The sequence below is a fragment of the Herpailurus yagouaroundi genome, unplaced genomic scaffold, assembly GCF_014898765.1.
Source record: "Herpailurus yagouaroundi ecotype Mexico unplaced genomic scaffold, PumYag 215, whole genome shotgun sequence".
Taxonomy (NCBI): Eukaryota; Metazoa; Chordata; class Mammalia; order Carnivora; family Felidae; genus Herpailurus; species Herpailurus yagouaroundi.
In genome coordinates this window covers 9,824,732-9,850,877 of record NW_024412446.1, presented here as the reverse complement: position 1 = coordinate 9,850,877, position 26,146 = coordinate 9,824,732, and the positions used below count along the sequence as shown (strand labels likewise).

The 26,146-nt window shown below is 40.6% G+C and overlaps 2 protein-coding genes across 5 annotated transcripts in view; one reads left to right on the top strand and one right to left on the bottom strand.

Moving 5' to 3' along the window:
* RPA1 (replication protein A1) overlaps positions 1 to 23,015 on the bottom strand; it is a 75,608-nt gene extending 52,593 nt beyond the window's left edge. Inside the window, exons 1-4 of the mRNA XM_040455501.1 lie at positions 22,861 to 23,015; positions 6,026 to 6,076; positions 4,441 to 4,519; positions 3,670 to 3,778 (exon numbers count right to left, since the gene is read on the bottom strand). Coding sequence (XP_040311435.1) covers positions 3,670 to 3,778; positions 4,441 to 4,519; positions 6,026 to 6,076; positions 22,861 to 22,893 — 272 coding nt within the window. The 5' untranslated portion in view covers positions 22,894 to 23,015. The remainder of the gene's footprint in view (positions 1 to 3,669; positions 3,779 to 4,440; positions 4,520 to 6,025; positions 6,077 to 22,860) is intronic.
* Positions 23,016 to 23,160: 145 nt separating this feature from the next.
* The window catches only part of SMYD4 (SET and MYND domain containing 4), a 69,494-nt gene continuing 66,508 nt past the window's right edge, over positions 23,161 to 26,146 (top strand). For 2 of the 4 annotated variants that reach the window (XM_040455500.1, XM_040455499.1), the window contains exons 1-2: positions 23,162 to 23,399; positions 24,763 to 24,908. In XM_040455500.1, coding sequence (XP_040311434.1) covers positions 24,775 to 24,908 — 134 coding nt within the window. In that variant the 5' untranslated portion in view covers positions 23,162 to 23,399; positions 24,763 to 24,774. Of the gene's footprint in view, positions 23,400 to 24,762; positions 24,909 to 26,146 lie in introns of all 4 variants that reach the window. The other 2 variants (XM_040455498.1, XM_040455497.1) reach the window with 2 other exon arrangements.

Below are 26,146 nucleotides of genomic sequence, written 5' to 3'. Positions count from 1 at the left end.
AGACCCCCTCCTCACTTTGTTTGGGCTAATACCTGGTTCCAGACCACCACCACCACCACCCCTCCCTTGTAAACACCTACCTTGCTTGACCCCACCTAATGGTTTTGGACCCAATTATACAGGAAGGAAGAGAGCAGTAACAGTGTTTATATTGTCATCCCACTACCAAGATGATTTCCATCGATTCACCAATTATTGATAAATATGCATGGTGAGATTTTTGGAATGATGCTCATTAAATCATAATATAGTTATTTCTAGGTTGTATCAATTTTAGATCATTTTTTCCCCTTCTTTGTACCTTGTTTTGCATTGCTTGAATTGGTGATTCTGTGTGTTGTTTTTATTAAAATGATCGTCTTCTCTAAAAATCTGAATACACAAAGAGCTACAAATATATTCTAAGGAACACTGGTGATAAACTTTAAATAGTGAAATACTGTGTAATATTAAATGTTAACTAAATTAAAGTAAACTTATACAATGACATGCTAAGTAATATATGACATAGAGGTTTATCTAGGAACATGTAAAACAACAACCATAAACTTAAAAAAGAATTTTATAAAACTATATTATGAAGTTTTTTTTAAGGAAAATACAAATTTATAAGTACTCATGTTTACAGAAAAATTCTGGAAGGATTACAACAAAATGTTACTAATAGTTACTTCTAGGCAGTGGGATTACAGTTATTTTTATTTATGTGAATTTTATAATGTACGTATGACAAAAGTCTTTTTTACAAAGCACCAGGACAAGGGGCGCCTGGGTGGCTCAGTCAGTTGAGCATTCGACTTCAGCTCAGGTCATGATCTTATGGTTCATGGGTTCGAGCCCCGTGTCAGGCTCTGAGATGATAGCTCAGAACCTGTAGCCTGCTTCGGATTCTGTGTCTCCCTCTCTCTCTGCCCCTCCCCTGCTCATGCTCTGTCTCTCTCTGTCTCAAAAATGAATATAAACATTAAAAAAAAAATTTTTTTTCAAAGCACCAGGACAAGAACACAAAATTCTATCAGGGTGAAAATAATAACAGCAACTAAGTTAACTGTCAACCTAAAATTCTATACTTAGTTAAACTGAGAGTGAAACAGACATTTTTATTTTTTAAATTTTATTTCTTTGTTTAAGTAATCTCTACACTCAAAGTGGGGTTCATGGGGCACCTGGGTGGCGCAGTCGGTTAAGCGTCCAACTTCAGCCAGGTCACGATCTCATGGTCTGTGAGTTTGAGCCCCGCGTCAGGCTCTGGGCTGATGGCTCAGAGCCTGGAGCCTGTTTCTGATTCTGTGTCTCCCTCTCTCTCTCTGCCCCTCCCCGTTCATGCTCTGTCTCTCTCTGTCCCAAAAATAAATAAAAAACGTTGAAAAAAAAAATTAAAAAAAAAAAAAAAAAAAAGAGATCAAGAGTCACACATTCTACCGAGTGAGCCAGCCAGGAGTCCGGCAACAGACATTTTTAGATGACAGATTTTTATCATTCACAAACTTTCTCCATAAGAGCTGCTCAAAGATATTCTTCAGGAAAATGAGAACTGAACTAAAAAGGAAGGAGTATGATGGAGACAAACGGGAGCTAACAAACTATGGGTAAATATAAGTAATGGCTGTCTGTGTAGAGAATGCTAATCAGAAGAAATAAAAACAAAATTGAACACTAAACACAGATCATTTTGAGACCTTTGTTTTATTTGAGAGGATGGTAAAAATACTGACCTATTTTAGAATTTCTGTTAATTTACATATGGATTTTTAAAATTTTTTTTTTTTACATTTATTTTTGAGAGACAAAGTGTGAGCGGGGGAGGGGCAGAGAGAGGAGACACAGAATCCAAAGCAGGCTCCAGGCTCCGAGCAAGCTGTCACCACAGAGCTGGATGCGGGGCTTGAACACATGAACCATGAGATCATGACCTGAACTGAAGTCGGACACTCAACTGACTGAGCCACCCAGGTGCCCCCAGGATTTTTTTTAAATGTGAGAGTACCCACAAAAAACAAAACAAACCAAACAAACAAAAACACAGCACAAATAGAATGTCTCTCAAACCAGCAGAGGCAAAAAAGAGGATTAAGGAAAAATCCAATCAATCCAAGGCAAGAAAAAAATAAATCAAAAAACATGGTGAGGGGCGCCTGGGTGGCGCAGTTGGTTAAGCGTCCGACTTCAGCCAGGTCACGATCTCGCGGTCCGTGAGTTCGAGCCCCGCATCAGGCTCTGGGCTGATGGCTCAGAGCCTGGAGCCTGTTTCCGATTCTGTGTCTCCCTCTCTCTTTGCCTCTCGCCTGTTCATGCTCTGTCTCTCTCTGTCCCAAAAATAAATAAACGTTGAAAAAAAAAATTTAAAAAAAAAAACAAAAACATGGTGAAAACACAAAAATTAGAAAAAATCAATAATAAGTTAAGCAGAATAAACTCACCAACTAAATCTCAAAATGATTTCTAGGGGCGCCTGGGTGGCTCAGTCGGTTGAGCGTCTGACTTCGGCTCAGGTCATGATCTCACGGTCCGTGAGTTCGAGCCCCATGTTGGGCTCTGTGCTGACAGCTCAGAGCCTGGAGCCTGTTTCAGATTCTGTGTCTCCCTCTCTCTCTGACCCTCCCCGTTCATGCTCTGTCTCTCTCTGTCTCAAAAATAAATAAAACATTAAAAAAAATTTTTTTTTTTTAATGATTTCTAAAACTATATGCTGCTGGGGCGCCTGGGTGGTGCAGTCGGTTAAGTGTCTGACTCTTGATCTCGGCGCAGTCATGATCTCACAGTTTATGAATTCGAGCCCCACATCAGGCTCTGTGCTGATGGCACAGAGCCTGCTTGGGATTCTGTCTCTCCTTCTCCCTGCCCCTCCCCTGCTTGTGCATACTCTCTCTCTCTCTCTCAAAATAATAAAACATTTAATATTTTTTAATAAAAATTAAAAAGTAAATAAATAAAAGTATACACTGTTTATAAAAGACACCCAAGATTAAGAACAGAAGTTGAAAGTTAAAAGGACAATGATATAGCAAACAAATATAAAGCAAAAGTTACTTGGAAATGTACAGATAATACTATTGTAACATACACTGACATACCCTTAAGATGGGAATGCTTGCCATATTTGTTTCTCATGTGTTCTGTGACTGAAAATAAAGACCTTAAAAGCCTCTCCCCAACAAAAAGGTCCTATTTTAGCAACGGTTAACAGTGTGCTCACCGCTGCACCTCTAGCGTGTAGCATCTGTAAGTCCTCACCATGCTGTGTATTGGCTGAATAATTTACGATGAAAGATTCAAGGTTGTAGAAAAGGAGCAGTGTTACATAATTAAATACACCTCTTTTGCTCTTTATAAGTGACCCCTTTTCATTAAAAGATGCTTTAAAAGAGAATGCTAAAAACAGGGCTTCTGAAGAGATTAGAAATAAGACTTCTGTGTTTGGCTTTAATCTCCTGCTTTGAAATTTCCAATTTGTTTCCATATTTCTCTCCCTTTGGTGCCATGTTTTAGTCACCCGAGTTCAAATCTCAATAGCTGTAAACTCTTAGCTGGAAGCTCATCATCGTCTTTTTGAAATTCCTAAGTGAATTTTGGTATCCAAAGGACTTCTCTGTTCAAAAATTAGTCCCCATTCCAAAACACAATAAAACCAAAGAAAACTCTAAAAAGCAAAAATAACCCACCACATACCTTCCATCTTTCAGAGTGTTAACAATAAATCGGTTAATCTGGCAAATACAGTTGCTAGACAATTGTTCTCCCTCAACGAGATGGTTCAACTGTGTTGCCAACATGAAAGCTGAAAAGCACAAAGATTTCTTTAGTTCCCACAACATTTCAGTCATAACAATCTGAACTAGCACTGATCACACGTGGACTAGCAAAGAAAAACAATGCCTTGAATGTTTCTGAAACTAAAACTATTCAGATTCTGCACAGTGAAAAACAGTATGATTTACTATGCATTAAACATCTGCTGCTACTCTGAAATGTAAGAAATTTCTTAAATTGCCCAGAATCATTTTTTCCATCATTTAGGTTTCATGATGAAGACTAAAAAAATCTTTTCTACGTTCTTCACCTTGCGACTAGAGATAGCAAGCACATATTCTGAAAACTGTCTTTCTTGCTTGTGAAGTTTCCAACACTGAAATAAAAGCCTAAAAAGGCAAGTATAGGACAGCTAACCCATTATATTCACTAAATGTCAATATCATCCTGAGGGAAATTAATCAAAGAAAACAGAGCACCAGTTAGAGAAAATTAATTAAGCCAAGTGGCAGCTTTCCACTAGATCCAGTCTATTGTTAGAATGCTCTCTGCCGGCTGCAATTCTGTCTGAATGAAGTGCACGGTCAGGCAAATGTACACTTCTGAAATGCCCCAAATTATTGCAACCAAAGTGCTGGATGTGCTTTTATTATTTAAATACAAATTCCTGGATTTATACATCATACTCACAGGAGAGAGTGTTCAATCCATCACTCATAAGCAGTCGATAACGGGGTGGACTATTCCCTGTAGTGATGGGACGGATGTTCTAAGATAGAAAACATGATTCATTAGACAGACTGTCTCCCCAGTCCCCAGAGATAATTACTTCTAAGTGGCAGCAGGGTGGGTCTGTCATTATTTCAGCAAACACTGAACTGCTTGCCCATTCTCCTGACACCTACGTCCAAGCAAAAGAAACTTGGATATGACGATTTTCCCACCAGCTTCTCTCTAACATTATTAAGCACAACACAGATGAGAATAAAATGAGTTGCCAATACTCGTGTTCTCTCTCCCCAGCTCAAATTTAATTGAAAATCAATTAAAAAAAAAAAAAAAGAATGATAAGGCACCTAACAATGCAAGGTGCTGTGTAGAAAACATGTTAAAAATACAAAACAAAAAAAAACAAAAAATCCTTGCCCTGAAGGGGCTTACAAGTGTGGTGGAGACAAAGGCAAAGAGATATAAGAGATGTGTGCACATGACATGGGGGCACAGCCAAGGCATTTATCACAACTTACAGGAAATCAGAAGCTGCTCTCCACAGGAAGTGAAATACAGAAACGGAGCCTTATGATGACCAGCAGCGACTCTGGGAGTCACAAGGAGATCACCAGGCCTACTGACTCAGAATCCACAGAATGATCCAGGATCCTGCTTCTATTCATTTTTTAAATTCCCACTAAAATTTGAAACACCTTTGGAGTACTTGGGTGGCTCAGTTGGTCAAGCATCCAACTCTTGGCTTTGGCTCAGGTCATGATCTCACGGTTTGTGGGTTCAAGCCCTGCATCGGGCTCCATGCTGAGAGTGCGCAGCTTGCTTGGGATTCTCTCCCTCTCTCTCTGCCCCTCCCCTGCTCATTCTGTCTCCCTCTCTCAAAAATAAATAGATAAACTTAAAAAAAAAATTTGGAAAACCCTTAAATGGGGGCGCCTGGGTGGCTCAGTCGGTTGAGTGTCCGACTTTGGCTCAGGTCATGATCTCATGGCTGAGCCCCGCGTCGGGCTCTGTGCTGACAGCTCAGAGCCTGGAGCCTGCTTCAGATTCTGTCTCCCTCTCTCTCTGCCCCTCCCCCACCACTCACACGCTGTCTCTCTCTTTCAAAAATAAACAAACATTAAAAAAAAAATTTTTTTTAATTTTAAATGAATGATAGGGTTAATGAAGAATTTTAAGCAGACACATTCATTGTAGGCCCATATAAGGCAGATTTAAGAAAGACAAACCTCAGGGCAGGAAGAAAAAAGTAAGGAGGCAATACTAATGATGTGTAGCACTATAGCCTCCATCAATTATGGCAAGAATAGAAAGGCGAAGGCTCAAATCTAAACCCCCAAGTCTAACTCTGGCTAACTTATATTGAAGAAGAAAAAAACCCAGCCCTAGCTGCTCTCCTGCAGTTACTACAAGACAGGCCTATTTTTTTGTGATGAGGGAGAGAATTTCCTAAAATGGACATGAAATTGACACATGCTTCATCAAACATAATGTATAATTACATAGAAGTTTTTAAAATGCTTGACATAAAACATATACAGGTACTCACAATGACCTGGAGGACAGGTTTTATGGAAGTGTCTCCCTGTTGCATTATGGCCTGAAAGAGTAAACACAGAATGAGATCTACATTCAAATTATGACCAAATCTGACGTATTTTTACAGTTTGGTATTTGTAATAAACCACAGATAACATTATTAAAGAGACTTTTTGGAGCATGTCATCTGAAAATCTAATAAAGTTTTATCACTTGGATAAAATCATAAAAGCATAAAAGTGCAATACTTGGCTTAACAAGAATACAATTACTGCATCCAAAATACAGGCATCACATTTGTGCTCATTATTCAGAACAGCACATTAATTTGCCTATAGGGCCCATTAATAGACAATTAGAGGGGCGCCTGAGTGCGCGTCTGACTTCAGCTCAGGTCGTGATCTCACAGTTTGTGAGTTCGAGCCCTGTGTCGGGCTCTGTGCTGATAGCCTGGAGCCTGCTTCGGATTCTGTGTCTCCTTCTCTCTCTGCCCATCCCCCACTTCCCTCTCTGTCTCTCAAAAATAAGTAAATAAATGGAAAAATAAAAAAAATAATAATTAGGTAAGTATGGGAAATCTTTAAAATAATATTATGCAGCCTTAAAGAGATGTGTATGTAACATTGGTTGCCTCTTTTGAGAGAACTGGCGAGTAGGGCCGTAGGTGGGAGGCAGACCTCACACTGAATCCAATTTTTATATCTTTTGCATTTTTTTTTTAAGTAAGCTTCATGCCCAGACAGAGCCTAATGGGGGACTTGAATTCACAATTCTGAGATCAAGACCTAAGCTAAGATCAAGAGTCGGACGCTCAACTGACTGAGCCACCTAAGCACCCAAAACCGTTTGGATTTTAAATCTCATGTCTCTGGGGCGCCTGGGTGGCGCAGTCGGTTAAGCGTCCGACTTCAGCCAGGTCACGATCTCGCGGTCCGTGGGTTCGAGCCCCGCGTCGGGCTCTGGGCTGATGGCTCAGAGCCTGGAGCCTGTTTTCGATTCTGTGTCTCCCTCTCTCTCTGACCCTCCCCCGTTCATGCTCTGTCTCTCTCTGTCCCAAAAATAAATAAACGTTGAAAAAATAAATAAATAAATAAATAAATCTCATGTCTCTATTAGCAATTATGAAAATAGTATCTACAAAAAACAGACCACCAATCAGGTTTTTAGTTTGTTTTTAAAAAGCCACCATTTAAAGGTAACCATCAGAGGGATCCCTGGCTGGCTCAGTCGGTGGAACATGCAATTCTTGAGCTCAGGGTCGTGAGTTTGAGCCCCACATTGGCCCTGAAGCCTACTTATAAATAAAAAAGTAAAAAATCCGTTTAAGAAATTTAAAAAAATAAATAAAGGTAATCATCAGAAAAAAACCAACAGCAGTGAATACTGGTTCTCTGACCTCTGCTCTTGCCCATGCTGAAATAAACAGCACCACTAATGAAAAAACTGGACAAAAATACATAAACCTTTCAAATACTGGACAACAGGCAGAGCAAGACTGTGGTCCCTGAAAAAAGAGAAACGAATGAGGGGAACACTACAATCCTCCTGGCTTTCTGCATGGAGGCACTCTTGGATCACAGCGTGGAGAGGACACCCAAGAAGAACGTGGCAGTCCTACTGAGCACAGAGTTCAGGGAGGCAACTTAGTTGGATTTCGTGGATGCAGAATGCCAGAAATGACAAGCTACACAGAGTTAGAGCCTCAATAACCCACACAGGGGTTCCCAGGAGTCTCTGGCTGACTTCTAAGTTATGGATACACAAAATGAGACTCCACATGGCCAGGCAAAGATTAAGTATTAGCTATAAACTGAAAAATGAGTGGAGCTCACACAGGCTAGAACACAGCTGAGCTCTCACCAGCCTGAGTGGAGAAAACTCAATAAACACCTGCTGCTTTCAGTAGAAACCCCAGAAAGGTCATGCTTCAGAAACAGGACTAAACTAGACCCAAAGTAAAAGCTATTCTGGACCCATTCCAATCTCCAAGGGATCAGCTGATTTGCAAGTCAATCAATCAACAACCTGCCAAAACAACTCCATATTCTTTATAAAAAATTTTAAATATTCCGTGGAACAACATGGGAAGTAGGCAAAAAGTACTTCTGCCACATACTGGAGTACTGGCTGTCACCACTTGTGCAACTGTTTGAGCTGTGAGTTGAACTAGCCACTTTTTTCTCGGAACATCATTTTTACTTGAAAGGCCAAATGACAAACTGGTTATTCAAACTTTGGAACCGAGTAAATCTTTTCTCAAAAAATAAATAAAGTGACGGGCACTTAGGTGGCTCAGTCAGTTATGCATCTGACTTCTGCTCAGGTCATGATCTCGCAGTTCACTGAGTTAGAGCCCTGCAGGAGCCCGCTTCAGATCCTCTGTCCCCTCCTCTCTCTGCCCCCCACCCCCCCGTCGCGCTTGTGCACGCTAAACATTAAAAAATCAAAGAAAAGTATTCTAAGATCAAAACATTCAATGGTGAGTACAGCATAACATGGAGACTTGTCCAATTGCTGTGCTGTACACCTAAAACATTAATATAACATTGTGTATCAACCATACTTCAATTAAAAAAGAGAGAGGGGGCTCCTGGGTGGCTCAGTCAGTTAAGCATCTGACTCTCGATTTTGGCTGAAGTCACGATCTCAAGGTTTGTGGGATCGAATCCCTCATAGGGCTCTGCAATGATAGTGCAGAGCCCACTTGGGATTCTCTCCCTCTCTCTGCCCCTCCCCTACTTGTGCTCTGTCTCTGTTTCTCAAAATAAATAAAATGAAGAAATAAAAAATAAATTATAAAAAAACAAGAAGAGAACCACCATGTTTTAGACTATTTGTGTCCCACCTCCCCAAATTCATATGTTGAAGCCCAAACCCCCAATGTGATGACATTAGAAGGTGGGGCCTTTGGAGGTAATTTGTTTTAATAAGGTCATGAAGGTGGAGCCCCCACATTGGAATTCATGCCCTTAGAAGAAGAGACACCTTGGGGCACCTGGGTGGCTCAGTCATTTGGGCATGGCAGCAGGGGTGTCAGCACAGAGTCTGCTTGGGTTTCTCTCCCTCTCTCTCTGCCCCCCTCAGCTTGCACGCACACACATGCTCTCTCTCTCTCTCTCTCTCTCAAAATAAACAGACATAAAAAAAAAAAAAAGGAGAGAGACACCAGAGCTCTCTCTTCCCATATACAAAGAAGAGGTCATGTGGGCACATGGTGAGATGGTAGCTGCAAGCCAGAAACACAGCCCTCACCCAGAAATGAATCTGCTGACACCTCAATCTTGGGTTTCCCAACCTCTGGAGTTGTGAGAAACCAATCTGTTGTCTACACCATCCAGTCTAAAGTATTTTGTAATAGGGGCGCCTGACTGACTCAGTTGGAAGAGCATGTGACTCTTGATCGCGGCGTTGTGAGTTCAAGCCCCACATTTGGTGAAGCAAATACTTAGAACAACAGAACTTGAAGAAAAAAAAAAAGTGTTTTGTAATGGTTTGTCCAAACTAAGATGAACTGCTCTAAAGCACTCCTTAAAAAAAAGTATAGCTCATAAATCAATAGTGGAAATCAATTCAAATCATAAAAAAATACTCAAATAATCCACAAGTCAGGAAAAGCTAAACAACAAAACAACAACAACCAACAGATGGGACAAAGAGAAAACAAGTAACAAAACAAAAAACTTACACCCAAACATGTAACTATACTAAGTACAAATGGTTCAAGTACTCCAAGTAAAAGGCAAAAATTGTCAAAATGAATAAGATCCAACTATCTGCTGTCTACAAGAACTGCACTTCAAATATAAAGACACAGGTTAAAAATTAAACACTGGAAAAAGCTGCATCATTACTGGCAGGCAAAGAAGGCTTCAGGACAAAGAATATTACCAGGGATAAAAAAGGACATTTCCTAATAATGGGGTTGATTCCTGAAGAAGGCACAACAATGATAAATATATACACCTAATAACAAAGTTTCAAAAGACATGAAGCAAAAATCTACAGAGTTAAGAGAAATAGACAAGTCCATCATTATAATTGGTGGTCTCAACTTCCTTCCCTCAGGATGGAAAAAGCAAAGAGATAAAAAAAAAATATGTAGAAGAACATAAAAGATTAAACTATTAACCAACTTGACCTAATTAGATCATCTAACAATTGCAGAATAAACATTCTTTTTAAGTGCCCCTGGAACATTTTCATCAAGGTTCCATAAGTTGGGCAATATAACAAGTCTCAATGAATGTTAAAAGACTGAATTCAGAGAGCACGTTATCTGACCACACCGGAATGAAACTAAAAATCCTAACAATAGGATATCTACAAAATTTCCAAATACTTGGGAACTAAGCAGTAAACTTCTATTTTTTTTAAATCCAACGTGGGGCTCAAAATCACAACCCCCGAGATCAAGAGTCGCATGCTCTACCTACTGAGCCAGCCAGGTGCCCCGTGAACAATGAACTTCTTTAATAACCCATCTATTGAGAAAGAAATCACAAGAGAAATTAGAAAGTATTATTAACAGAATGAAAATGAAAATACAATCTATCTAAACTTATAGGATTTGCTAGAGTAATGCTAAAAGGGAAAATTACAGCTTTAATGCTTAGAGAAGAAAAATATCCAAAATCAATTATATAACCTTCTACCAGAAGAAGCCAGAAAAGAATAAACTAAACTCAAGCACACAGAAGGAAGGAAATAATAAAAGAGCAAAAAATCAACAAAATAGAAAATGGATAAACAACAGGAAAAAACAATTGAACTAAAAGCTGGTTCTTTGAAAATATCAATAAAATTGATAAACCTCTAGCTAGTCTGGCCAAGAAAAAGAAACAAATATTCTCAATATCAGAAATGAAAAATGCATCACTATATATCATATACATTAGATCATATATACAAAAGATAATGGAATATTAGGAACAACTTTATGAAAAAGATAAAATGGCTAAGTCCCTTGAAAAACACAAATTATCAAAACTGACATACAAAATGCAGAGAATCTAGACAGTACCATGTCCATTAAAAAAAACCTGATTTTATAATTTAAAATATTCCAACGGAGGGGGCGTATGGGTAGTTCAGTGGGTTAAGCATCCAATTTGATCTCAGCTCTGGTCTTGATCTCAGGGTCATGAGCTGAAACCCCATGTTTGGCACACAGCCTACTAAAAAAAAAAGTGGGGGGAGGTTTCCTGGGTGGCTCAGTCAATTAAGCACCAAGCTCTTGATTTTGGCTCAGGTCACGATCTCATGGTTCTTGAGATCAAGCCCCACATCAGACTCTGGGCTGACAGCACAGAACCTGCTTGGGATTCTCTCTCTCTCTGCCCCTCCCCTGCTCGTGTGCTCTCTCTCTCTCTCAAAATAAATAAATATATATTTTTTAATAAAGAAAAAAAATACTAATCTTGCATAAACTGTCAAGAAATAGAAGAGAACACTTTTGAACTCATTTTATGTCATTAGGTTTACCAGACAGAAAAAAACAAAGTCGTTCTAAGAGAAAAAACACAGATCTATATTCCACTACAAAATAAAACTACACATTCACTAGGATGGTTAAACTTAAAAAGACTGACAAAATTAAGTGTTGGCAAAGATATGGAGCAACTAGAATTCTCACAATCGATTTAGAGAAGTCTAGCAATTTCTTATGAACATTCACTGAACACGTAACTCAGCAATTACATTCCTAAGTATTTATCCCAGAGAAATAAAAATATATTTCTACAAAAAGATTTGTATGTGAATGTTCACAGCATCTTCGTTCGTAATGGCCAAAAAAAGAAAATAACCCAAATGTTTAACAACAGGTAAATTAAACAAATTGATTATTCACAATAAAAGGCAAAAAAAGGCTCAAACTATTGAAACAACATGGATAAATCTCAAAAAACATTTTGCTAGACAAAGAAGCCAGACACACGTTTATATGAAGTTTTAGAATAGTCAAGGGGCACCTGGGTGGCTCAGTCAGTTAGGCGTCCGACTCTTGGTTTTGGTTCAGGTCATGGTCTTGCATTTCGTGGGTTTGATCCCCGCATTGGGCTCTGTGCTGACAGTGCAGAGCCTGCTTGAGATTCTCTCTCTCTGCCCCTTCCCTGCTTGCTCTGTCTCTCTCAAAAATGAATAAACTTAAAAAAAAAAAAAATAGAACAGTTAAAACTAGGGGTGCCTGGGTGGCTCAGTTGGTTAAGCATCCGACTTCAGCTCACGAGTTTGAGCCCCGCATCAGACTCTGTGCTGACAGTTCAGAGACTGCAGCCTGCTTTGGATTCTGTGTCTCCCTCTCTCTCTGCCCCTCCCCTGCTCACACTCTGTCTCTCAAAAATAAACACTAAAAAAAAAATTTGTAGGATAGTTAAAACTAACCTATAAAGATAAAAAACAGAAGTTAAAACTCTGGTTTGCCTAGGTTGGCATTACGAGATGGGGAATTTGCCAAAGCTTGTCAAACTGCACACATCTTGAGCTTTGTTATATATATTTATTATACATATCAATATCACAGTTCTATGGTGTGTAAATCACACTGAATTTCAATACAGTTTGAATTTTTAAAAGTTTCTAGGGAACAGAACTGGGGCAGGGTGGGGCCAAACATCAATAATTTCATCAAACACCTTCCTGTTCTAATTCATTTAAAAACCACATGCATGAAATCATAGCAGAAAACTTTCCCAACCTGGGGAAAGAGACAGACATCAAAAATCCAGGAGATACAGAGAACTACCATTTAGATTCAACAAAACCAACCATCAACAAGGCATATCATAGTCAAATTCGTAAAACACACAGGCAAGGAAAGAATTACGAAAGTGGCAAGGGAAAAAAAGTCCTTAACCTATAAGGGAAGACAGATCAGGTTCGCAGCAGACCTATCCACAAAAAGTTGGCAGGCCAGAAAGGAATGGCAGGATATATTCAACGTGCTGAATTGGAAAAATACGCAGCCAAGAATTCTCTATCCAGCAAGGCTGTCATTCAAAATAGGAGAGATAAAGAGTTTCCCAGACAAACAAACACTAAAGGAGTTTGTGACCACTAAACCAGCTCTGCAAGAAATTTCCAGGAGGACTCTCTGAGGGGAGAAAAGATGAAACAAAACAAAAAGGACCAAAAGCAACAAAGACTAGAAAGGACCAGAGAACACCACCAGAAACTCCCAACTCCACAGGCAACACAATGGCAGCAAATTCCTATCTTTCAGTACTCACTGTAAATGCCAATGCACTAAATGCTCCAATCAAAAGTAACAGAATGGATAAGAAAACAAGATCCATCTCTATATTGTTTACAAGAAACCCATTTTAGACCTAAAGACACCTCCAGATTGAAAGTATCTTCAAAGGGGCACTAAGGAATCTACTCCTGAAATCACTGTTGCACTACATGCTAACGAATTTGGATGTAAATTTTAAAAAAATAAAAAAGAAAATTAAAAGAAAAAAGAAAAAAAAGAAAAAAAAAGTATCTTCAGATGGAGAACCATCTATCATACTAATGGTTGCCAAAAGAAAGCCAAATAGCCATACTTGTATCAGACAATCTAGATTTTAAAATAAAGACTGTAACAAGAGATGAAGAAGGGCATTACATTACAATTAAGGAGTCTATCCACCAAGAAGATCTAACAACTACAAACATTTATGCCCCCAACATGGAACTCCCAAATATATAAACCAATGAATCAGAAACATAAACTCATTGACAATAATACCATAATAATAGGGGACTTCAACACCCCACTTATAGCAATGGACAGATCATATAAGCAGAAAATCAACAAGGAAACAATGGCTCTGAATGACACACCGGACCAGATGGACTTAACAGATATATTCAGAACATTTCATCCTAAAGCAGTAGAATATGCATTCTTCTTGAGTGCACACGGAATATTCTCCAGAACAGATCACATACTGGGACACAAATCAGCCCTTAACAAGTACAAAAAGATTGAGATCATACCATGCATATTTCCAGACCACAATGCTATGAAACTCAAAATCAACCACAATAAAAAATTCGGAAAGACAACAAATACTTGGAGATTAAAGAACATCCTACTAAATAATGAATGGGTTAGCCAAGAAGTTAAAGAGGAAATTAAGAAGTACATGGAAGACAATGAAAATGGTAACACCGCAGCCCAAAACCTCTGGGACGCAGCAAAGGCAGTCATAAGAGGGAGGTATACAGCAATCCAGGCCTTCCTAAAAAAGAATAAAGGTCTCAGGTATACAATCTAATTTTACATCTTAAAGAGCTGGAAAAAGAACAGCAAATAAAACCCAAAGCCAGCAGAAGACAGGAAATAGTAAAGATTAGAGCAGAAATCAATGATATCAAAACCAAAAATATAGAATAGATCAATGAAACCAGGAGCTGGTTCTTTGAAAGAATTCACAAAATTGATAAACCCTAGCCAGTTTGATCAAAAAGAAAAAGGAAAGGACCCAAATAAATAAAATCAAGAATGAAAGAGGAGAGATCACAACACGGCAGAAAGACAAACAATAATATGAGAATATTATAAGCAATTATATGCCAATAAATTGAGCAATCTGGAAGAAATGGACAAATTCCTAGAAACATATAAACTACCAAAACTGAAACAGGAAGAAATCGCAAATCTGAACTGAATTAGTAATCAAAAATCTCCCAAATAAACAAGAGTCCAGGGCCAGATAGCTTTCCAGGGGAATTCCATCAACCATGTAAAGAAAGGTAAGACCTATTCTTTTGAAGCTGCTCCAGAAAATAGAAATGGAAGGAAAACTTCCAAACTCATTCCATGAGGCCAGCATTACCTGATTCCAAAACCAGACAAAGACCCCACTAAAAAGGAGAACTACAGAAAAATTTCCCTGATGAACAGGGATGCAAAAATCCTCAACAAGGTACTAGCCAGCCAGATCCAACAACACATTAAAAGAATTATTCACCACGATCAAGTGGGATTTATACCTGGGACTCAGGGCTGGTTCAATATCTGCAAATCAATCAATGTGATACATCACATTAATAAAAGAAAGGACAGGAACCACATGATCCTCTCAGTAGATAAAGAGAAAGCATTTGACAAAATACAGCATCCTTTCTTAATAAAAACCCTTAAGAAAGTAGGGATAGAAGGATCATACCTCAAGATCATAAAAGCCATATACAAAAAACCCACCACTAATATTATCCTCCATAGGGAAAAACTGAGAGCTTTCCCCCTAAGGTCAGGAACATGACAGGGATGTCCACTCTTGCCACTGTTATTCAACACAGTATTCGAAGTCCTGGCCTCAGCAGTCAGACAACACAAAGAAATAAAAGGCATCCAAATCGGCCAGGAGGAAGTCAAACTTTCACCTTCACAGAAGACATGATACCCTATGTGGAAAACCCAAAGATTCCACCAAAAAATTGCCAGAACTGATCCATGAATTCAGCAAAGTTGCAGGATATAAAATCAATGCAGAGAAATCGGTTGCATTTCTATACACTAATAATGAAGCAGCAGAAAGAGAAATCAAGGAATTGATCCCATTTACAATTACACCAAAAACAACAAAAATACCTAGGAATAAACCTAACCAAAGAGGAGAAAAATCTACACACTGTGAAAACTATAGAAAGTTTATGAAAGAAATTGAAGATACCAAAAAATGGAAAATATTTCATGCTCACTGATTGGAAGAAAAAATATTGTTAAAATGTCAATGCTGCCCAAAGCAATCTACACGTTCAATGCAATCGCTATCAAAATAACACCAGCATTCTTCACAGAGCTAGAACAAACAATCCTAAAATTTGTATGGAACCAAAAAAGACCCCAAATAGCCAAATCAATCCTGAAAAAGAAAACCAAAGCTGGAGGCATCATAATCCCAGACTTCAAGATGTATTACAAAGCTGTAATCATCAAGACAGTATGAAACTGGCACAAAAACAGACACTCAGATCAATAGAACAGAATACAGAACCCAGAAATGGACCCACAAATGTATGGCCAACTGATCTTTCACAAAACAGGGAAGAATATACAATGGAATACAGTCTCTTCAGCAAATGGTGCTGGGAAAACTGGACAGCAACATGCAGAAAAATGAACCTGGACCACTTTCTTAAACCATACACAAAAATAAACTCAAAATAGATGAAAGACAAATGTAAGACAGGAAGCCATCAAAATCCTCAAGGAGAAAGCAAGCAAAAACCTCTTTGATCTTGGCCACAGCAACTTCTTACTCAACACGTCTCCAGAGGCAAGGGAAACAAAAGCAAAAATGTACTGGGACCTCATCAAAATAAAAAGCTTCTGCACAGCGAAGGAAACAATCAGCAAAACTAAAAGGCAACCACCAGAATAGGAGAAGATATTTGCAAACGACATATCAGATAAAGGGTTAGTATCCAGAACCTATAAAGAACTTACCAAACTCAACACCCAAAACACATATAATCCAGTGAAGAAATGGGCAAAAGACATGAATAGACACTTCTCCAAAGAAGACATCCAGACGGCTAACACATGAAAAAAGGTTCAATATCACTCATTATGAGGGAAATACAAATTAAAACCGCAATAAGATACCACCTCACACCTGTCAGAATGGTTCACATTAACAACTCAGGCAACAACAGATGTTGGCGAGGATGCAGAGAAAGAGGATCTCTTTTCCACTGCTGGTGGGAATGCAAACTGGTGCAGTCACTCTGGAAAACAGTATGGAGGTGCCTCAAAAATTTAAAAATAGAATTACCCCACGACCCAGCAATTGCACTAGTAGGTATTTATCCCAGGGATACAGGTATGCTGTTTTGAAGGGGCACATGCACCCCAATGTTTATAGTAGTGCTATCGACAACAAAGTATGGAAAGAGCCCAATGTCCATCGACAGAAGAATTTTGATAAAGATGATGTGGTATATATATACAATGGAGTATTACCCAGCAATCAAAAAGAACAAAATCTTGCCATTTGCAACTATGTGGATGGAACTAGAGGGTATTATGCTAAGCAAAATTAGTCAGAAAAAGACAAATATCATGACTTCATTCATATGGAATTTAAGATACAAAACAGATGAGGGGCACCCAGGTGGCTCAGTCGGTTAAGCGTCCGACTTCAGCTCAGGTCATGATCTCACAGTTTGTGAGTTCGAGCGCTGCATCAGGCCCTGTGTTGACAGCTTGGAGCCTGGAGCCTGGAGCCTGCTTTGGATTCTGTGTCTCCCTCTCTCTCTATCTCTCCCTCCCCCACACTCACTCTGTCTCTCTCTTGAATATAAATAAACATTAAAAAAAAAACAACAGATGAACATAAGGGAAGGGAAGCAAAAATAATATAAAAACAAGAAGGGGGACAAAACATAAGAGACTCTTAAATACAAAGAACAAACTAAAGGTTGCTGGAGGGGTTGGGGGATGGGCTAAATGGGCAAGGGGCATTAAGGAAGACACTTGTTGAGATGAGCACTGGGTGTTATACATAGGGGATGAATCCCTGTAATCTACTCCTGAAATCATGTTTGCACTATATGCTAACTTGGATGTAAATTTTAAAAAATAATGAAAACCACATGCATATACTAACATATTACTGTTTAATTTGTGTCATCATAAATAGTGCATATAAGATTAAATCTTCTAGGACATATAACATGATATGTACATTTAAAATAAAATTGCCTCGGGACACCTTGGCTCAGTATGTTGATAATCCAACTCTTTGATTCTGGCTCAGGTCATGATCTCGCAGTTTGCAGGATCCAACCTCACACTGGGCTCCATGCTGGGTTGGAGCCTGCTTGGGATTCTCTCTCTCCACCCAACCCCCCACCCTCCCGCTGTGTGTGTCTGTGTGTCTGTATCTCTCAAAATAAATTTTAAAAACATTAAAAAAAATACAAAGCAACAACCCAATTAAAAAATGGGCAAAAGACTTTAGAATAGACACTTTCCCAAAGACACAGAGATGGCCAACAGATACATAGGATCCTCAACATCACTAATCATCATGGGAATGCAAATCAAAATCACAGATTGGCTACTATCAAAAACACAAAAAATATGAAGTGTTGGCAAAGATGTGGACTAAAGGGAACTCTGGTACACTGTTGGTGGGGAATGTAAATTGGTGCAGTCACAACAGAAAACAGTGTGGAGGCCCATCAAAAAAATAAAAATCAAACTACCATATGACCCAGCAATTCCACTTCTGGGTAGGTACCTGAAGAAAATAAAAATACCAATTCAAAAAGACATATGCACCATTATGTTCAAAAAGCATTATTTACAATAGCAAAGATAAGGAAGGAAACCACATGTCCATAAACAGATGAACAAAGATACAGATATAGACACACACACACACACACACACACACACACACACACACACACACAGGAATATTACTCAACCATAAAAAAGAAAGAAATTTTGCCATTTGTGACAACATGATTAGACCTAGACAATATTATGCTAAATGAAATAAGCCTGACAGAGAAGACAAATAACATGATGTCACTTACATGTTGAATCTATAAAATACAAAATAGAAACAGACAGAAACAGGGAACAAACTATTGATTACAAGAGTGAGGAATGATTGGGGCTGTGGGTGAAATTTGTGAAGAGGATTAAGAGGTTCAGGCTTCCAGATTTAAAAAAAGAAAAAAGGGTCATGGGGATGTAATGTACAACACAGGGAATTTAGTAACAATGTAATAACTTTGTATGGTGACAGACAGTAACCAGATTTATCATAGAGATCATAGTTCTTAACCTATAAAAATACCAAATCACTAAGATGAACACCTGAAACTAATAGAATATTGTGTATCAATTGTACTTAAATTTAAAAAACTACAAACCAACAGAATGTAGTAGTCAAGGGCACATCCATCCAAATCTTCACCCCATTGACAAATTATTTAACCTCTCTGCACTTTAATTTCAGTGCAGATGCAGGTAATTATAAAAATCTACCTCATGGGGTTACTGTAAGTACTGACTATTATACATAAAGTATCTGGCACAATGGAAATGGCAAAAATATTAGTTCCCTTCTTCTTTCCTTATATTACCCAGTAACTTAAGATACAAATGCTGGGGCGCCTGGGTGGCGCAGTCGGTTAAGCGTCCGACTTCAGCCAGGTCACGATCCCGCGGTCCGCGAGTTTGAGCCCCGCGTCGGGCTCTGGGCTGATGGCTCAGAGCCTGGAGCCTGTTTCAGATTCTGTGTCTCCCTCTCTCTCTGCCCCTCCCCCGTTCATGCTCTGTCTCTCTCTGTCCCAAAAATAAATAAACGTTGAAAAAAAAATTTTTTTTTAAAAAAAGATACAAATGCTATTTATCCTGTTTACCACAGTAGTTACATGCATAATCTCTTCTTTTATGATGTTAGCTCTTGCCCCAAATGTCTCTCCTATTTATGTGTCAGTTGCTTACCCTTTGGGCCTGTGTCTTTTGAACGAAAATGATACTACTTGCTTTAGCTGATAATCAGAGTTCACAAAGGTGCTCCACACTCAGTCACCACAAACACAAAAATTTTTTTTGCTGGGTTACCTGGGTGGCTCAGTCAGTTAAGCGTCTGACTCTTGATTTCAGCTTAGGTCATGATCTCAGTTTGTGAGTTCAAGTCCCACATCAGGCTCTGCACTGACAGCAGGGAGCCTGCTTGGTATTCTTTCTCCGGATCTCTCTGCCCCTCTCCAGTTCATACATAAGTGCACACTCTCTCTAAATAAATAAATAAAAATTTTTTTTCAACGTTTATTTATTTTTGGGACAGAGAGAGGCAGAGCATGAACGGGCGTGGGGCAGAGAGAGAGAGGGAGACACAGAATCGGAAACAGGCTCCAGGCTCTGAGCCATCAGCCCAGAGCCCGACGCGGCGCTCGAACTCACGGACCGCAAGATCGTGACCTGGCTGAAGTCGGACGCTTAACCGACTGCGCCACCCAGGCGCCCCTCTAAATAAATAAATAAATAAATAAATAAATAGACTGTAATAAAATAATTTTTCTTCTTGGGGCATCTGGGTGGCTCAGTTGGTTAAGCATCTGACTTCAGCTCAGGTCATGATCTCATGGTCTGTGAGTCTGAGCCCTGCATCAGGCTCTCTGCTGTCGGCATAGAGCCCACTTCAGATCTTCTGTGTCCCCTGCCCCATCTCCCCCTCCCCCACTGGTTCTATCTCTCTCCCTCCCTCTCAAAAGTAAATAAATAGGGGCACCTGGGTGGCTCGGTCAGTCAAGGGTCCAACTTCAGCTCAGGTCATGATCTCCCGGTCTATGAGTTCAAGCCCCACGTTGGGCTCTCTGCTGTCAGCTCAGAGACTTCAGATCCTCTGTCTCCCTCTCTCTCTCTCTTCCCCTCCCCCGCTCATTCTCCCTCTCTCCCTCTCTCAAAATAAATAAATAAACTTTAAAAAAACCCACAGGTACTTTAAAATAATATTTTCTGTGACATAGGCCATAGCAACATCTTGCTGGCTATGTCTCATGAGGCAAGAGAAAGAAAAGCAAAAATAAACTATTGGGACTATATCAAAACAAAAAGTTCCTGCCCAGCTAAGGAAACAACAAAACTAAAAGGCAACCTACTGAACTGGAGAAGATATTTGCAAATGACATCCAATAAAGGCTTAGTATCCAAAGTATATAAAAAACTGATACAACTCAACACCAAAACCCAAATAATCCAATTTAAAAATGGGCAGAAGATATGGACAGACGTTTCTCCAAGGAAGACATACAGATGGCCAACGTGCAAAAATGCTTAGTATTACTCATCATCAGGTTAATGCAAATCAAAACCACAATGAGATATCACCTCACACCTGTTTGAGGATAAGGTGAGAAAGGAATCCTCATGCACTGTTGGTGGGAATGCAAACTGCTGCAGCCACTATGGAAAACAGTATGGAGGTTCCTCAAAAAGTTTAAATAGAACTACCTTAGGATCCAGTAATGGCACTACTGGGTAGTTACCCAAAAAATATGAAAACACTAATTCAAAAGGATATATGAACCCCATGTTTACTGCAGCATTATTTACAATGGTCAAATTATGGAAACAGCCCAAGTGTCCATTGGTAAATGAATGGATAAAGAAGATACGGTATGTATATATATGATGGAATATTATTCAGCCATAAAAAAGAATGAAATCTTGCCATCTGCAACAACATGGATGGAGCTAGACGGTATAATGCTAGGCGAAATAAGTCAGTCAGAGAAAGACAAATACCATACGATTTCACTCATGTAGAACTTAAGAAACAAAACAAATGAGCAAATGAAACAAAGAGAAAGAGAGAGAGAGAGACAAACCAAGAAACGGGCTCTTAATTATAGAGAACTGACGGTTACCAGAGAGGAGGTGGTGGGGGGATGGGGGAAATAGGTGATGGGGATTAACAGTGCACTTATCATGATGAGCACTGAGTAATGTATAGAATTGTTGAATCACTATATTGTACACCTAAAACTAACAGAAGTATGTTAACTACACTAGAATTAAAATTTAAAAAAAAACTTTTAAAAGCTGGAAAGGAAGCAAGAACAAGAGGGAATATGCCATGGTGGGGAGGGGGGGGGGGTACACTGGGTGGAAGTGAGTAGTCCAGGCAAGAAATGATGATGCCGGAGTGGATGAAAGAGAAGCAGATGTATTTAAGAGAAATGTGTGGAGGTAAAACCAAATTTGGTGATGGACTGGACATGTAAAGTGATGGGAGTCTGCAAGAAGAATGATTCCACAATTTCGGGCTAGCATACCTTAGTGGATAATGGTGCCATTCATCCCTATAGGGAACACCAAGAGGCCCCAACTTACTAAAATAATGGATCTACTTTGGGATATGTTGAATTTAAAATCTCTTTGAGGTATCGGGTGGGCAGACAGAAAATAGAGGTTTGTCTTTTAGATAAAGGTGGCTCCAGAGGTGCCCGGGTGGCTCTGTTAGGCAACTTACTCTTCGTTAAGTCACAACTCACAACTTGTTAAGTCCAGGCCCTGCATGAGCCCTGCACAGGGCTCTGTGCTGACAGCCCAGAGCCTACTTGGGATTCTCTGTCTCCCTCCCTCTCTGCCCCTCTCCCGCTAGCGTTCTGTCTCTCAAAAATAAATAAACAAAAAATTTTTAAAGGTGGTTCCGGACAAAGACACTTGTGTGCAACTGACATACAGATGGTAATGGTATGTCTTGGTAGAAGAGGGCCTAGAACATAACCTTGAGTAAACAACCTACAATGAGGGACCTGCAAACAAGACGAGGAAAGATCGGGCAAGCCAAGCCAAAAAAGCCGAAACTAAGTTAAGAAGTAATGCTCAACACACTCAAACGCTGCTGAGAACTCTGTTGGTTAAGTTGAAAACTCAAAAGTGGCTGTTGAATTTAACGACGAGGAGGCACTGTTAACTTCAGCCAGCGTTCTTTCTATAGCGATCGAAGGGAACGAAGGATTGGAGTCTGTTAATGGGTTAACCCGAGGTGTGCTGAAACGACAACTCTCGAGAAGTTTGCTGTGGACAAGGGGAGGGGCGGAGACAGAGACTAGCCAAAGGAGGGAGATGGAGGACAAACAAGTTCATTTTGCTTCGTTTTCTTAAGTACAAAAAACACGGGCATATTTAAAAGAGGACAGGAAAACTCCTTCGAAGAGAGGGTGATGATTTTAGGGAGTCACCCGACGGTTTCCTGTCCCACCCCCGTTATCTTCTCCCGCGTTCTCTCCCCATAGCCTCCAGCCTCTCTCTCCTTCTCCACCCCGACACGGCCAGGGCCCACAGCTACCCCGCGGCCCGCTGGCCCGCAGGCGTCTCCTCACCGCAATGGCCCCCTCGCTCAGGTGGCCCACCATGCCTTCGCCGCACCAACTCCCGCGCTCCGGATCCTCCGCAGCCCCTGTTTCACTCCCGGGGCCCCGCGCGCTCCAAAGCTATTGGGCCAAGGAGCTACAGGCACCACCCCCGCTTTCCGACATGCGCAGGGCACGGAGGCGGGCTTAAGGGCGGAGCAGCCACCGCGTTGGCCGAGGAGCTGCGAGCAGCCCACGTGACACGCCTGAGCACTGGTTCAGGACCTAGTCTCCCAATGCGGCCTAGGGGCGGGGCCTGGGCCGCGGGGCGCGCGGAGGATGACGCGAGCGCTAACCAAGGGCCCGGGGTGCAGTTCCGGAAGCTTGCCGAGAGGCTTCTCGGTGGAAAGCCTGGCTCGGCCTTTGGCGGGCCGACTGGAAGAGAGAGCTGTTCCCTGATAACCCTGCTGCTGACCATAGTCAAGCAGTAACTAGACTACTTTCTCAACCCAGGGCGGAGCTCCCGCCGGTGCTAGACCTTGAGCTTGGCACAGTGGGGATCTCCGAAGGTAAATAGAATCCAGTCCCTGCCCTCAGAGGAGAGTATGGTCTGTCCAGGGAGTTACCACAGTGAGGGGTCCTCACTCCAAGTAGACATGATATGGGCCTCAGGAGAGACACGAAGTGTGCTGCGATCACAGATGGAAAATCAGGGAAGGCTTCCCAAAGGAGGTGCCATTCAAACTGAGCCCTGAAGGGTGTGTGCAGGTTTGTCAGGTGGACTGTAAGTGAGGATAAGGATGCGCCTGGATGAATGCGAAGACTATGCACAAACTAGAGAGGTGAATAGCCTGGCAAGCTGGGGATAGCTTTAAGTAGCTCAGGATAGTGGGTTACAGAGGAAGATGACTTAGGCATTAGAAAATGAGCCAGGGGTAGGGGTGCCTGGGTGGCTCAGTCAGTTAAGCATCTGACTCTTGATTTTGGCCCAGGTCACGATCTATCTCACAGTTGGTGAGTTCAAACCGTTTGTCAAGCGCCTCGCTGACAGTATTGAACCTGCTTGGGAGTCTCTGTCCCTCGCCTCCTCGCTCTTTCAAAATAAATAAATAAAATTAAAAAAATTTTTTTTCAGCGTTTATTTTTATTTTTGGGACAGAGAGAGACAGAGCATGAACGGGGGAGGGGCAGAGAGAGAGGGAGACACAGAATCGGAAACAGGCTCCAGGCTCTGAGCCCTCAGCCCAGAGCCTGACGCGGGGCTCGAACTCCCGGACCACGAGATCGTGACCTGGCTGAAGTCGGACGCTTAACAGACTGCGCCACCCAGGCGCCCCTAAATAAATAAATTTTGAAAAAAAAAAAAAAGGAAGAAAACAAGCCCCAGGTCAAATAGTGAAGGATTTGTACTGGGCTTCCCTAAATGCTTGGAGGAACATTGATTAATTTAAGGCAGAGGATGGACATCTGTCTCAATATGAAGGATGAATTGAATTTAGAAAGCCGGGTAGGGGACTGAGGGCATGGAAACTAGTTACACCAGACAAGAGATGGTGAGGACTTGAACTAAAGGAATGACCTGGGGATTGAAAGAAAAAAACTGAACTATACATAGAAACATTTGTTAACTTAATAGTTGCTGAGGAGAGAGAAAGAAAAACCTGGGACGTCTCAGTTTCTGACTTGAGCATCTTGGGAGATGAAGGTCTAAGAGGCAAGCGTCCTTTGTGGAACAAAGTAGGCCTTCAATAAATATTTCTGAATAAAAGGATGTTCAGTGTGAGAGAATATAGATCCTCAGCATGTAAAGTACAGAAAAAGACCACAAGAATTGATTTGGTTGTTTCCCATTTGCTTGAGTGAAATCTTGATTTTTCTAGGATTGTGCATTTGTAGAAATCTGAATCCTTTATTTTCTTATTCATTTTATAGACCTAAAGTAGGATGGATCTGCCTGTGGATGAGTGGAAATCATATGTATTTCAGAAGTGGTCTTTGCTCCCGAAGTCCATTCAGGTCACGATCTCTACCGCAGAGACTTTGAGCGATATCTTTCTTCACTCCTCTTTGCTTCTTCAGTAAGTGAATGAAAGCTTTACCCAGGGAAATGTTGGTCTAGAAAATGTTCTCTTTTGTCATTTTCTCTCAATTTCTATCTCTTTTTCATGGAAGGATTAAGTTCAGATTTTTTACATTTTGGAGCATTCAGCAGTTCTTGCTATTTCCAGTTTTCCCTAACCTACTGTTATAGAACAGACAAGATAGCTTTTTTTGGTGTTTTGGTTTCAATAAGCAATGCTGTGCTGTGGAAAGTAGGCTGTGAACTTCGCCATCTCCCAAAAGATATAGTGGAGATTTACTAGCTGCATATAGAAATTTATAAGTGCTCACATTTAGAAAGGACTTTAGAAGTCATATATTCAAACTCTCTTGACTACCATCCTCAATAAGAAATTCTATTTTATACCATAACCTAGTACATACATACGTATACAGAAAATTACAACAAGAGTTTCCCTAAACTTCATTCAGCGAATTTTTATTGATCACCTGTTTTGTGTCAGACACTGTGCTCTATGCTTAGTGAACAAAAAATACATCAATGAGGGGTGCCTGGCTGGCTCAGTCAGTAGAGCATGTGACTCTTAATCTCAAGGTCATTCAAGCTCCACATTGGGCAGTAGAGCTTACTTTAAAAAATGAGGAGGGGGGGTGGTGTGCGGGCCTGGGTGGCTCAGTCGGTTGAGCATCCGACTTCAGCTTAGGTCATGATCTCACGGTTTGTGAGTTCAAGCCCTGCTCTGGGCTCTGTGCTGACAGCTCGGAGCCTGGAGCCTGCTTTGGACTCTGTGTCTCCCTCTCTCTCTGCCCCTCCCCTGTTTATGTTGTCTGTCTGTCTGTCTGTCTGTCTCTCTCTCTCTCTCTCTCTCTCTCAAAAATAACCATTAAAAATTATTTTTAAATAAATAAAATTTATTTAAAAAAAATTTTTTAACGTTTATTTATTTTTGAGAAGAGAGAGACAGAGCATGAGCGGGGGAGGAGAGAGAAAGAGGGAGACACAGAATCTGAAACAGGCTCCAGGCTCTGAGCTGTCAGCACAGAGCCCGATGCGGGGCTCGAACTCACGGACTGCGAGACCATGACTTGAGCTGAAGTAGGATGCTTAACTGACTGAGCCACCCAGGCGCCCCTAAATAAATAAAATTTAAAAAGGGGGGTGCCTGGGTGGCTCAGTCAGGTAGGCAACAGACTCTTGATTGTGCAGAGGCTGCTTGGAATTCTCTCTCCCTCTCTGCCCCCCCACCACGTGCAC